This window comes from Zalophus californianus, chromosome 1 (assembly GCF_009762305.2).
Source record: "Zalophus californianus isolate mZalCal1 chromosome 1, mZalCal1.pri.v2, whole genome shotgun sequence".
Taxonomy (NCBI): Eukaryota; Metazoa; Chordata; class Mammalia; order Carnivora; family Otariidae; genus Zalophus; species Zalophus californianus.
The window spans coordinates 209,684,726-209,699,340 of record NC_045595.1 but is presented as its reverse complement, the minus strand read 5'-3'; the positions used below and the strand labels follow the sequence as shown (position 1 = coordinate 209,699,340).

General features: G+C 45.7%; 1 protein-coding gene across 3 annotated transcripts in view; it reads left to right on the top strand.

Annotated features, from left to right (window-relative positions):
• The first annotated feature begins 4,352 nt into the window (after positions 1–4,352).
• Positions 4,353–14,615, top strand: part of BRWD1 (bromodomain and WD repeat domain containing 1) — a 111,932-nt gene continuing 101,669 nt past the window's right edge. For all 3 annotated transcript variants that reach the window (XM_027587776.1, XM_027587775.1, XM_027587774.1), the window contains exons 1-4: positions 4,353–4,525; positions 4,639–4,697; positions 4,838–4,867; positions 5,044–5,103. In XM_027587776.1, coding sequence (XP_027443577.1) covers positions 4,477–4,525; positions 4,639–4,697; positions 4,838–4,867; positions 5,044–5,103 — 198 coding nt within the window. In that variant the 5' untranslated portion in view covers positions 4,353–4,476. The remainder of the gene's footprint in view (positions 4,526–4,638; positions 4,698–4,837; positions 4,868–5,043; positions 5,104–14,615) is intronic.

Genomic DNA, 14,615 nt, shown 5'->3' with positions numbered 1-14,615 from the left:
GGGAAAGATGACACTGTAGGAAGTAGAGAGGAGCCTCAGGAATCAGATGCAAGGTCGGCTAGTGACTGAGGGCTTATCCAAAACCCGTTACCCTCATTCTGTTTTTTTTTTTTCCCCCAAAGTCCTCCGGTAACCTATTAAGATACTAACTTTTTTCTACTTCGAGGGGATTTAGCTCGCAGAAGCCCAGAAACCAATGACCACCACATACTGCCTGCCTTAGAGAAGGCTTCCAATACAATTTGTGTTGAATGAATGAAATGTTTTTGTGTGCACTTGATTTCACTTCTGTGTCCTGATTATGCTTTGTGGTATCACTCTTCTGTAGGTCCAACGTCATCTACTTTATTATGTCCCTCAGAACTCTGCTGCTAGGATGTGTGGATGAGCAGTGCCTGCTGGACGAGATGAAATTCAGTTAACGTAATTTGCACAAACATACTGATATCAGAATTGAATTTGTATATAGTTTTCTTTGCGTGGTGTCTGCTGCTCACAGATCTCCTTGTTTCACTCTTTCAAAGTTGCCCCTAACTCTGGTTTGCTCCCCATTTTCCAGACGTGCTCTTCACACTTAATGCTTTCGCGACTCCTAAGCAGTAACTTGGAAGGTCCCGCTGGATTTTTTTTTTTCCTTAAGAGTTTACATCCGTAGGCAAGTCCTGAAATTTTCTAAACCTCAGTTTCCTCATGCTTAAAATGAGAACAAGAGGATCCAGCGCCGAGTTGCCTGTGATAAAGGAGATTGTGCACGTCCTTGTGCATTTCCAATCTCAGCTCTCTCGTGCACCATCTGTGTGGTCTTGTGTGAGTCCCTTCCTATTCAGGCTCTGATTCCTCTTTTGTGAGCTGTGGCAAGGGGAGAAATTCTGCAGTGCATGGGTTCAGTCTAAGGTCATTGTGTCCCAGCTGGGCTTGCAGCCTGGCTATGTGCCCTCAGGCCCTTCTGGGTCTCCCTAGGCCAGCCTCGGCTTTCTTAGCTAGGAAGTGAGCATATTAATGGCATCTGACTAAGGATCAGTGATGCTTATCCAGGAGAGGTGTTGGCTGCCAAGGACTAACACATTCTAGTTCTCTTATAGTGGAGATGGGTGACAGCCTTACAGATGGTCAGCAGCTGTTAAGATCTCCTGGCCCCTGCTTATCTAGCAACTTTTCTAGAATTTGGCTCTCCATATAGCTTGCCTGTGGCGCAACTCAAGCTATTTCCATTTACCCAAAAGCAAATCTTAGTGTTTGCATTTGGAGTGATTTGGGTTCAATTGTAGCGGGAACATATACATGATTCATGCTTTGTTTGGAGACTCCTGGCAGGTCCCCCACTGTGGAGCTGCCGATGGGAGAGTGTATCTCCTTTTCTAGGTGGCAGAAGTGGGAATCAAATCTGGGTCTCTGTCACTTGACAGCTGAATGGGGAAGATATTCTGCCTCTTGTCAGAATCTTCGTGTTTCTCCTTCAAATCTACAAGCAGTTCTGGTCATGGACATCAGAGTAGGTTGTAAAGGCACTAACTAGCCGGGCTTTTGCAAAAGAAAACTGTCCTCACTCTGATGCCTCATAATGGCTACCGGGCTGCCCATACCGGAATTGTAGTTTTGGACAATGACCAGTACTTGATATATAAATTCTTATATGTTTTGGGGGCTCTCTTTTGCTTTTATGATATTATGGCAAAGTGAAATATGTTGGGGCACCTGACTGGCTCATGGGATGGATTGTGGGACTCTTGATCTTGGCCTTCTGAGTTCGAGGCCCACATTGGGTGTAGATTGCTTAAAGAGAAAATCTTTCAAAAACAAAACCAAAAACAAACCAACAAACCACCCAAAGTGAAATATGCAACTTCTGGGTCAATCTTTGAAAGTTTAAATCCTCCCTTCTTTAGGTCTTTATCACTTGCTAACTTGGGTAATCTTAAGCATCAGATCATACTGTCCCACAAATATGCACTGTAACTTCAAATAATCAAGTTGTGCCAAGTACTCATTTTAACAAATGAGCTACAGCCTGTACGTCCTATCTTAGTTGGTGGCACAAACTTGACCTACTCAGCTCCAAACTTGAGACTTTGTGACTCTTCTCATTCCACTTCAACCTCATCTTGCTGACTTAACCTCCAATGCGTTTCTGATCCTGTCTCTGCCTCTTTGTCCTTGTCCATTGGCCTAGTGCATCTTCATTTCTTTCCTATTTAAAAGGTCATCTAGGGTGCCTGGGTGGCTCAGTTGGTTAAGCGACTGCCTTCAGCTCAGGTCATGATCCTGGAGTCCCGGGATCGAGTCCCACATCGGGCTCCCTGCTCAGCGGGGAGTCTGCTTCTCCCTCTGACCCTCTTCCCTCTTGTGCTCTCTGTCTCTCACTCTCTCTCTCTCTCAAATAAATAAATAAAATCTTAAAAAAAAAAAAGGTCATCTAAGTGGTTTTCCTGCCTCTTGGTCCTAAAACTCTCAAATCAATCCTAAAATTAAAACGGACCCTTCTTGGCTTAGAACCTTTCGATTGCTCCCAATTTTAACTTTTTTCTTCTCAATTTTAACTTCTTAGTGGGTCCCATCCACACCTCCAAAATCCCCCCAGAGAGTCATACTAGAGTTCCTTAAACTTGAAATGTTACTCATGTCTTGGCCCTTTGTTGTTCAGACGCCTGGAATCCCGTTCCACACAGAAACTGGGAAGGCTCAAACCTCTCTAACAACTCTCCCTCCCACAGGCAGGTTGATCTCCTCTCTTTGCCCTAAATTTTGTCATTATTTGCTCACATCTGTTTCTCCTAAAAGACACTTAAGTCTCTGATGGCAAAGAAGTGGCTCATTCTTTCTTGGTCTCCGTCATTTGATAATGTTTGCTGAATTAACAGATATAAGAACACGTTACTGATGCACTTGTCTGAACATGTTCGGGTTGTTCACTCACAAACATATATAGGATCTTTCGTTACCTGGTGTAAATGATTATAAAAAACTAGCACGGACAGGGTGCTTATTACTATATGCCAGGAACACGTATTAACCCACAGGGTTGTAAATGGTCACAACCCTACGAAGTAGGCACAAATATGATTTACAGTTTACAGGTGAGGGAAAACTGAAGCCCAGAGGTTAAGTGATTTACTCAGAGTCAAACATCTAATAGTGGCACAGGACCCAGGGTCAGTTCCACCTGAACCTGAGCTGAACCGCTACGTGGGGGTTGTTACACGGAGTAGGAATTCGAACGACAGTATGCGACATACCCCACGGCGGGTAGGGCTCTTTGCTTTGCTCACTGCTGTTCTTTCGGGCTCAGAATAGGATGCCCTGGACATGCTGAGCGCTGAACCCAGTTCGGCCAGAAGCCTAGCCCGGCAATTGAGAGAGGCCAAAACCCTCGTCCACTGCTCCAGCTCTGAATCCACGCCGCTGCCCTCGTGCGTTCCCCCAGGCTCCTGCTTCTCTTCCCGGGAATGGGCTGCCGCCTGTCGGTACCGCCCGCTTCCTCCCATTCCTTTTCCCCATCCGGCTAAGTCATCGCCGGTTCCAAGCGGCTTTCCCTGACTAGCGCGGTGGACATCGTCTGCGATTGACTGCATTTTCCTTAACCCCGTCTGTCTGCTGGACTGCTGGGCTCTCCCAGGACCGCGGCTGGGCTTATTTATTCATCCTTCCGTCCCGTGGACGTTGGCCGAGCCCTCCACAAGGCGGACGCATCGGCGCGGACCCCTGCCCCCCCCCCCCACCTGTGGCTTCCCCGCATCCGTTCTCTCCTCCCCCGGGAAAGCTTTGCGGGCCGACGTTCTCCTCTCTGCGGGTGGTGCGACTCTCAAGGTCTACGGGTTTCGCGTCCTCCCAGCGAGCCATCTTTCGTGAGGGGCAAGCACACCGGCCCCGGATGACTGTCCGAGAAACGTCCCCTCCTACAGCCCGAAGCGGGCGACCCCGCCAGACCCGCTGCGCGTTCCGCACCCCCGTGGGGAGCGACACCACTCCGGCCGGGGCTCGGGAACCTTCCCCCACCCCCGCCGCGCCCCCGGCCGGCCCCCGCCCCTGCGCACCGCCCGACCTCCGCCCCGGCGCCCGCCCCGCCGCGAGCCCGGCCGCCGCGCTGCCGCCTCACAATGGCCGGGCGCCGCCTCACCGCGCGCAGGGATCCCGGCCACGCGCGCTCCCCGCCCCCACCCGCCGCCTGCCCGGGCCCGGGCCTTCGCCCACCCGCCACGTTACCGTCGCGGCGCCCCTGGCACGGGGGAGAGAGGGGCACAGCCAGCCGCTCTGGTCGCGACCCCACCGTCGGTCGGACGGGGGCGCCGGGCGGTCGCCGCGCAGGGACTACTTTCCCTCCCGCGGAGGGACTACTTCGCGGAGGCATCGGCGTGGCGGCGCGCACGGCATGGCGGCGGCGGCGGCGCGCCAGAGGTAGAGGGACGCCGGCCCGCTCAGGCCTCGGCGCGGCCTACACGCTTCGCTCGCCCGCTCCCGCCCCGCGCCCCGCGCCCGGCCATGGCGGAGCCCTCGCCCGCCCGACGCCCGGTGCCCCTCATCGAGTCGGGTAAGACGCGCCGTCCGCGCCCTCCCCGCCCTCCCCGCGGCGCCCCCAGCCCGGCCCCGGCCCCCTCCCCGCCGCCGCGCCCGCTCTTGACCCGACTCCCCGTCTTCCCGCAGAGCTGTACTTCCTCATCGCCCGGTACCTATCGGCCGGCCCGTGTCGGAGAGCCGCCCAGGTGAGTGCGGGCCCCGCGGGCGGCGGCGGGGGCCTCCGCGTCCCGGCCCCGGCCCCGCCGCCGCCTGGGTCGCGGGTGGAGGGCGCCGGGTGGACCGGGGTGCCCCCAGCCCTGCTAACTGCGCGTCTCGTCGGCTGCAGGTGCTGGTGCAGGAGCTGGAGCAGTACCAGGTCTGTGCTTCGTGGCGCCCGCCGCGCCCGCCCCGCCGCGCCCCCTCCGCGCCCCCTCCGCGCCCCCCTCCCCACCGTGCCGGGGCCGCTCGCCCAGCTCCCCACCCCAGCCCACCCCGCCGCCCCCCGCCCGGCCCCGCGCGGTGGTCACTCGTGTGCGTCTCGTGCCTTTGCAGTTGCTGCCGAAGAGGTTGGACTGGGAGGGCAACGAGCACAACAGGAGCTACGAGGAATTGGTGAGATTTTTGACATTTCCATCCCCGTGTTTCCGAGCACCCGCTCCCCGCCCCCTGGTCGGGGCTCCTGCTTGTGGGGCGAAGCGGCCGAGCGCTGCTCGGGGGCGACCCCGGGAGAGCGGGACTCCCTCGGCAGGTTTTGTTTTGTTTTGGGGCGGCCAGGTTTGTTTTGGGAGGAAACGGCCCAGGGGGGTGGCTGGCGGGAGGTGGGGGCGACCCTGCGCCGCGGTTTGCGGTGGGGTGGGTCCCCAGGTGCGGCTGCCTATGGTGAGAGCCGGGGGCGCGCGTGCGCGCGGGCGGGGGGGGGGAGGCGCCAGCCACTCAGCAAGCTGCTCTCATCCTTCTGTTTTCGTACCCGACTTGTAACTCGACCTCTGATTGGTGTTCTCTCTTTTGCCCCGCCCAGCTCCTCTAACCACTTGTTCCCTAGGAATAGAATCGGTGGTGCCTGAAAGGTGGAGAAATGTTCTCTTTAGCGATGTTTTCTTTCCCCCCAGCAGCGCCATAAAAATCTTGCTGTTGTGACAGTATGCTACTCCTCCAGTACTTTTGCTTCTCGAAACTGTATAATACTTGTTGAGTGCCTTAGAGAACTTATTTGGATGAATTTTTGTGTTGACCTTGCTGTACGTAACTTAACGTAGGCCTTAACTGTGCCGTTTCTCCGTTTAGAGCACCATTAGCGTAGATTATGCTTCTCTTTTCAGTGCACCTTGTCAACTTTTTGAGTTGCTCTCACAATATAGAATTAGGTCTTGCCCACTGGTTCGTCGTATGAGATAAAACAATCTTTAGGAAAATATTTTTGCCGACTTGTGTATTAGGAGAAAGGATTTCGTTAGTTGCCAGGCTGTATCAGCATCTTGTCTGAGCAAAACAGTGAGGACAAAACAGAGACTCCTGAGTGATCTATTACCACAGTTCTAATACTTGTGATAGAACTTGGTAGTAGGATACGATCACTTCTTGGATTAAACAAAAGGACAAAAAGTAAACGGGGATTTGTCGTCTGTATACGAACAGTTAAGTATTATTGACAAAGGCTGGAGAAAGGATTTTATTTCAGTCATCAGTTGTAATATTTACTGATGCAGAGTTTTTTGAAGCAAAAACTTAAAAGTGAATAGTATTTCCAAGAAAGTTCTAAAAATTCTGCATCATGACAGAATTGAATATGTTATTTTGATATTTAAGTCTAGGAAACGTTTAAAGGACTACTTGTTTTACACCTTCTGGTGAGAGAAAATGGTGTTATCAGGGAAGCAGAAGAGCATTATTGACAGTGCAGTTGTGCTGTGGAAGAGATAACTGTGTAAATTTTGAGATGCTGTAACTACTGGAAAACTTTTTAAGTATTACATTTTTGGCTTCTCTGTTAGAATCGCTTAAAATCCTACTTAAAATTCTGCTTAGAATTACCCCAGATCTCTGTGATGCATTCCTGTGGTGTGGCTGTGAGCCAGGTCATCTCTCCTCACCTGCTCGTGGGCTCTGGTGGATATCGTCTTTGTCCTTTGCCTTTCCCTGCCTCTACCCTCTCCTAGCTCTTAAGTGACAGAGGATGAGCTTCCTTTTTTTTTTTTTTTTTAAAGATTTTATTTATTTATTTGACAGAGAGAGCGAGAGCAGGAACACAAGCAGGGGGAGTGGGAGAGGGCGAAGCAGGCAGGCTTCCTGCCGAGCAGGGAGCCTAATGCGGAGCTCAATCCCAGGATCCTGGGATATGACCTGAGCTGAAGGCAGACCCTTAACGACCGAGCCTCCCAGGCTGAGCATCTTGTATCCAGGAGAGTTATTTTTTGTCAGAGTACGTGAGTAGCTTCTAGTTCTTCAAACCAAGCCCGCTTTTCTTTCTATTAAGCAGTATTTCAGATATACGCAAATCAGAATAATGAAATGAACCCCGTTGCCAATTTGCTATCTTTACTTCGGCTTCTATTTGAAGTTTTTTTTTTTTATAAATTACCAGTGGAAATCTTCAAACAGAAAAGTAAGAGTAATGAACCATCCACTAGGTACTTCTTATCAGCCTCAGTGATTAGCAGAGAATGTTGCATCTGTTAGCTCCCTCCCCTAGGCTGTATTGTTTTAAAGCAAATTCCAGACATTCCTTTATTTTATTGGTTAATATGCTGAAGTATTTTAAAGTAAATCTAGACATTATATTTCCTTTCTCAATTCTGCTGAGTGCATCTCGAAAAAATTGAAAGACTGTTTCTTAGACCATCACAGTGCCAGTGTCTGTCACACTTAAAATCCAAAGAATAATATTCTTTGATAGTATTTATGTGGGTTTCTTTATATATTTAGACCATATTCGGATTTCCTCTTGTTCCTTGGATTTCTTTTTATATTTAGTTAGAATTGGGTTTTAGGCAAGGTCCATGTGTTGTACTGAAATTATTTTCCATCTCTTTTTTTTTTTTTTTTTTATCTTCCATAGTTTTTTCTCCTGTGCCATTGATTTCCCGAAGAGGCTTGAGTTGGTCTGTAAAGTGTTTCACCTTCGGGTTTTGTCTGATAGTTTCCTTATGCTGTTTCCTTGTGCTGTTAAATTTACTCCTTTTTCTCAGGAGTTCTCATTCTTGGATCAGAGCTCTCTGGGAAGCTTTATAAAATCTGAATACTCAGGCCATGTCTCAACACCAGTTAAATCAGAATTACTGTGTTGGGACTGGACGTTGGTAGTTTTTGAAACCTTTCAGGTGAGTCCAGAGTCACTGCTTAACAAAGTTACAGTTTATCTAAGACTTGGGACCATGTTGTCACTCCAACCTGTACTTTGGAAGCCAGAGTATTTTTGCTATTTCTTGAAAGAATTGAGACTACTTAATCTGCAGTAGCAGTTGGGCCTGTGAATTCGTAAAATGTAATTGGGGTATTCATGGTTTATAGGTGGTGAACATGAAAGAGGAAGAAGGAAATAGAGCTATGGAATGGGGTACAGGAGTGAGGAAGGACCTAATTTGTAAAGAAGGAGCATGTTTAAATAAGGCAAACGTGATTCAAGAGACTTACTAATTGAGTAACATGCAATTTTGTAGGTCACCGTCTTCCTTAACCAGTAAATAAAATCAGGAAATCCTTACATTGGAGCCTGTTGTTAGAGAATTTATTGTCACTATGCTTTTTCTTTCAAATAATGTATAATAGGCCTTTAAGGAAAACACTTAAAGTTATTTGTATTGAAATACAAAGTTTAGGGGCGCCTGGGTGGCTCAGTCTTTAGGTGTCTGCCTTCAGCTCAGGTCATGATCCCAGGGTTCTGGGATTGAGCCCCGCATTGGGCTCCCTGCTCGGTGGGAGGCCTGCTTGTGTTCCAGCCTCTCTTGCTGTGTCTCTCTCTGTCAAATAAATAAATAAAATCTTAAAAAAAAAACAAAGTTTATTTGTTGTACGTAGTCATTTTTCTTAAATCTTTAAATTCCGTTATAAATCTTACAGTGATTCTAGAAATATTATTTTTATTTTATTTTTTACTGACGTTTAATTTGTAATGAGAATTTAATCTTAAGATATTTAACATCACTTAATTGTCTTAATTAAATTTCTTTGAGCATTTCACAGTGATACAAATATATGATTATTTCAGCCACCTCAGGATTGCAAACTTTGTCATATCTAAGTTTCATCTTTCTAAAAGTTAACACTTGTAAATATTTTAAATTTATTGTAATAAATTACTCTTTTTACTCTACCAAATATAAAAATAGTTCAGTCATTACAAAACCTTATTATTACCATTTGGTTATTACTATTATTACTATCTGGTTACTACTAACCAAAGTAGTTGCAGAATAATTTGCACAAATGTATCAATACATTTTTCTATTTCTCATCTCTTGTCCATCTCCCTCAGTTATGAATTAACTCCCCAAACCAAGGAGGAGAGCAATATTACCACTGTGAGCTCCCTACTGGATTAAGGAATTAAGTTATGGTAGATTATAAACCAAGATTTAGAATTTGGGTGCACTGTTAGACTCTACTTGAGGGTTGAGTTGAGCCTTTTTTATAGCAAGGCTACTTATTTACCTATTTCAAACAAAAACAACTTTGTATTGGGTAATCGTATTGCAACTGACTCCACTATTTTATTTTCATTGTGGGATACTGACGCAGCTTATCTCTTTCCTGTCTGAATTCTGCATTTCCTTTGTAGTTGACTGTAGAGGTGTATCGTTCTGTAGGCATTTCATTGATAATTTGGGACCACTAAATGATCATGGCAGTGTGATGACAAGTTACAGTCCAGCAATATAGCGGTATAGAAATTATAAACTTGGATTTTTGTGCCATGTATTTGGGCTGTAATCCTGATTTGTGCTGCTTTCTAGATGTTCTAATCTCTACCTGAGTGAGTTTCTTGATGTTTGTAACAAAGATAATAGTAATTTTTTAAGATTTTATTCATTTGAGAGAGAGAGAGCATGAGCAGGGGGAGAGGGAGAAGCAAGACTCCCCAATGAGCCGGGAGCCCGATGTAGGGCTCGATCCCAGGACCTGGAGATCATGACCTAAGCCGAAGGCAGATGCTTAAACATCTGAGCCACCCAGGCACCCCAAAGATAATAGTAATTGTATCAAAGCATTGTTGTAAACGTGGGGAAAAAATGGCTTACGATGCCGGGCATGCAGTAATAATCAGCACTTACAAGTAACGATGTTGGTAGGATGACAAGGCCTAATTGGGTAGACTTTCCCTTTGCTTAATTTATATTTGTAGGGTCTAAATGAGATAACAAAATACAGTCTCTTTTGGCTCTTATGTCTGAATGAATGATACCTGGTATTTACCCATTTATCGGTGACCGTGTTGTGGGCTGGGGAACTTATGGTGCCTTCTAGCTAGGTGCTGAATAATGGTAGTGGTGGTGTTATCGATGAGTCCCTTAGCCTTGACTGTGCTACCGTATTTAGGTAAGCTCTCCATGCCACGTAGGGCTTGAACTGCGTATCCTGAGATCGAGAGCGTGCTCTGCCCTGCTGTGAAAGAGGATAGTTATTAATTACTTTGTTTTCAGAGGCTCACCTGATCATAACAGTTATTTGCATCTAAGGGACAAAAGTCACATGAAATTTTTTCCTTTCACATTGTCTAAATCCTTACAGATTTTTGCCATTTGGCTCTATTGGTGTCTGAGAAGGATTGTTACAACCTCCATCCATTATAGAGTTGTCTTTTTTCTTTCTCCAGTTCTTTCTTTATGTTGGTGGGTACGTACAAATTCATAATTGTTAACTTCCTATTGAATTAACTTTTTTTAAGAAGACTTTTTTAGAGTAGTTTTAGGTTCATAGCAAAATTGAGCACTGTCCCCTGTAAGTGCACAGCCTCCCTCGTTTTCCGCATTCCCCGGAATGGTACCTTTGCTGCAGTCGATGAACCTCTGTTGACCCATCATATTCACCCAAGTCCATAGTTTACATTAGGGTTCTCTTAACATTTACAGTGGGTACTCTTGGTGGTGTGCATTTTGTGGGTTTAGACAAATGACACATACCCATTAATACAATATCATACAGATACTGCCCCCAAATCCTCTGTGCTATGCCTAATTATCCTTCCCTCCCTCCTAACCACTGATTTTTACTGTTCCCATAGTTTTACCTTTTCCAGAATTTGACCTTTTTTTTTAAATTAGGAAATGTTCTCTCTTTCTCTCATAATAGCTTCTTACCTCAAAGTCTGACTTGGCCTTAGTACAGCCAGCCCTGCTTTCTCTCTGTTAGTGATGGCATAGTGCATCTTTTTCTGTCCTTTTACTTTTAGTAAAGCAGACATTTTCCCGTGTTCTCATTTTCTAAGTATGTCTCCTGTAAACAGCATATAGTTTTATTATTCAGTCTTCTACTTGGAGGCTTTAGTTATAATGTAAGTAATTAATACAATTAAATAAAATTGTGTTAAGCCTACCAGGTATCTTTCTTATATGTTCCCATCTCTTTATTTCTCTTCTCTTTTGGATTAATTGTTACACTATTTATTGCTTTTTAGGTATATATCCTTTTATTATTTTAGCGGTTACCCTAGAGGTTACACTATGTGTTGACCATTTTACGTGAGTTATTTTACCACCTCCCAAGTAAATGAGATTAAAACTTAATTCTTACCCTCCTGTCCTTTGGGCTATTTCATATTTTACTTTTACATATGTTATAAATTTTTCCAGGTGTTACTGCTGTTGTTTTAAAGTTAATACTCATTTGCTTACCCACCGTCTACCTTTTCTGGTATTTTCAGTTCTTTCCTATCTTCCCATGTATCTTATCTGTGATTATTTTTCTTCAGTCTGGACAACTTACTCCATTACTTATTTTAATGAAGTTTTGTTGGCAATGGCTTTGGTTTTCCTTTTTCTTATTTATTTTTGGTTTGAAACATTTTTGTTTTGTCTTTGTTTTTAAAAGTTGTTTTAAAGGTGAAATTCCGGTTGGTGCTTTTTTTTTCTCCTTCCCTTTCAGCACATTAATAGTGAAAAATTGGCAGTCTTACTATTTCTCCTTTCAAGATAATGCTTTTTTTCTTTTTTGGCTGCTTTTTAAGATTTTCATTTTGTTTTTGATTTTTAGTAGTTTTACTGTGATGTACCATAGTTGTTATCTGTTGCTGCATGACAGGGTACCCCAAAACTTAGTGGCTTAAAACAACGCGGATTTAATATTAATTATTCCAGAATTTATGTAAATTAGAAGTCCAGGCACAGCTGAGCTGAGTCATCTCAGTCTTCATCAAGGTTACAGTCCAGGTGTTGGCCAGCTCTGGGGTTTCAACTGGAGACTTGATTGTAGGTAAGGTAAGGGTCTGTTTCCAAGCTCACCCGGTTTTTGCCAGATCAGTTCTTGGGTTGTTGGACTCAGAAGTCTCAGTTCTAGTTGTCTGTTGGCTGTCCTCAGTTCCTTGCCACTTGTCTATCCAACGGGGCAGCTTGCATCATCAAAAGGTGAAAGCTGACTAGGAAATAATAATCTGCTAGTAAGACAGAAGTCACAATAATGGAAGTGGTATCCCCTCAGTGTTGAGTGTATTCTTTTGGTTAGAAGTAACTTACTCAAGGGGAAGGGATTTGGGATTTCACAAGGTAGTTAGTACCAGGAGGTGGGGATCATTGGAGGCCACGTCAGAAGTTTCCTACTACATGCACTTTAGATTTCTTTGCATTTACTGTGCTTGAGGTTGTTCAAACTTCTTGAATCTGTGTGATATCAAATTGTCTAATGTGTAATTAAATTCCTAAAGGGAAAGAATAAGAATGGTGCAGAAGAAATATTTTGAAGAGATAATGGCTGAGCATTTTCAACATCTGGGCCTTCTCTGGTTTCACTGTTGACTACTCCCTCTCTTGATCAGGGGTCGCGTTTGGCTTTGTGTATCCCATCATCTTTTGAAGTATGCTGGGCAAAGAGTAGAGGTTGAGGTAATACAGTTAGTCCCAGTAAAGGATGCACCCTTTTACTCTCAAGTTCTTTTTTTTTTTTTTTTTTTTTTAAGATTTTATTTGTTAGCGTGGGCGAGAGTGAGCAAGGGTACAAGCAGGGGGAGCTGCAGGCAGAGGGAGAAGCAGGCTCCCTGCTGAGCAAGGAGCCTGATGCGGGATTTGATCCCAGGGCACTGGGATCATGACCTGAGCCGAAGGCAGATGCTTAACCGACTGAGCCACCCAGGTGTCCCTACTCTCAAGTTCTTAATGTGAGAGGCTGGGTGCATCTAATTCGTGTCCTATCTGGTTGTCTCTGGGTTCTGTTGCAGCTATAGGTACATTTGGTTCATCAGTAGCTTCACATAGTTTAAGGATTGGATCAGGATTTTCTCTTCCAGCAGAGTTTGGGGTTCGGGCACTGGTGAGATTTCTGAGCGAGCGAGTGACCGATCTATTTTTTTAAGTAGGCTCCACATTCAGCATGGAGCCCAACACGGGGTCTGAACTCCCGGAGACGTCTATATTTTATAGCCAGGTTGCTAGCCTCCCAAACCTTGAAAGGTTTTATAGTCCAGTTGCCAGCTTTTGGGTTGCTGAGATCTCTTTGCCCAAATGGAATTTGGGCCCTTGGCTTTCTACTCTATTTTCCTATCCCTAGCTTTCAGAGGGCCTCTGGAGTGCACTTGGTGTGGACTGGGTCTTCCCCAGCTGCTCTGCATCCTGTTTTCGGCCCTTTGCAGTTGGTGAAGGCCTGTGGGGAGAATTGGGGTGGTGTAGACACTCTTTTTTTTTTTCTTAAAGATTTTATTTATTTATTTGAAAGAGACACACCGAGAGAGGGAACACAAGCAGGGGGAGTGGGAGAGGGAGAAGCAGGCTTCCCGCCGAGCAGGGAGCCCGACGCGGGGCTCGATCCTAGGACCCTGGGATCATGACCTGAGTCGAAGGCAGACACTCAACGACTGAGCCACACAGGTGGCGCCCCGGCTGTAGACACTCTTGACTGAGGGCCCTCAGCATTCTCATCAGGCCTCAGACATGCCAGCCCACAGATGTTTGTGAAGTTTAAAAGTTTGGCAGGTTTTTCCTTATTCTCATCTGTGCTCAGTTTGTCCTGCCTCTCTGCTAGGGATGAAAGCAGCTGTGAATCTTTTTCTGGTCACACAAGGGCTCACCAGTTTCTGGGGCGTAGTTGATGTCAACTTGTTTTCTCAGCTCTGTGATGGGTTTAAAAATTATTTCCTTTTTTTTTTTTTTAAAGATTTTATTTTATTTATTTGACAGAGAGAGACGCAGCAAGAGAGGGAACACAAGCAGGGGGAGCGGGAGAGGGAGAAGCAGGCTTCCCGCAGAGCAGGGAGCCCGATGCGGGGCTCGACCCCAGGACCCCGGGATCATGACCCGAGCCGAAGGCAGATGCTTAATGACTGAGCCACCCAGGTGCCCCTAAAAATTATTTTCAAGCTAGACCAATCTGTTCTCATTGTTAACGTGAGGGCAGTAGCCTCACACATTATCTCCTTTTAATAGTTGAAATAAATGACTACTTTCAACTTAACAAAATTACGTGGGACATGTAACTGTCTGCAGTCCTCTGTGGGTACACTTAATTGTCCTTCCTGGCACATAGTCGGCTCTCACTGTTCATTGAAAGAATCAATATGGGTGGCCTAATGCTTAGTATATTTTCCTGTTGAGAACCAGCCATCACCAGTTTGGTTATTAAATGATTTTCTTTTTCTATGATCTTTGATTTCTTAAAATCTGTCTGAGACATGGACTTTATTTGTAGGTCAGAGCAGTGTTCAGCACTGGAATGGCTGTGAGATACATGGAAGTTGTACATCCCTTTTTTAAGTTCGTTAGACCATTTTAGTAGGAAGGTACAAAATAGCGTCTTTGAGTCACATTGACTATTATGTAGAAATGCGAAAGTGGCATTTTGAACACAAAACTTTTGTGTTACAGTTAAGTAATACCATAGCAGCGCAGGATGAATTATGTGTGCAGTGTTTAGAATTTGGCCGAGACTTTGACTTTGCTTATTATTTGTAATGGGGTAGGTGAATGAGATTTGGATGGGAGACTCTT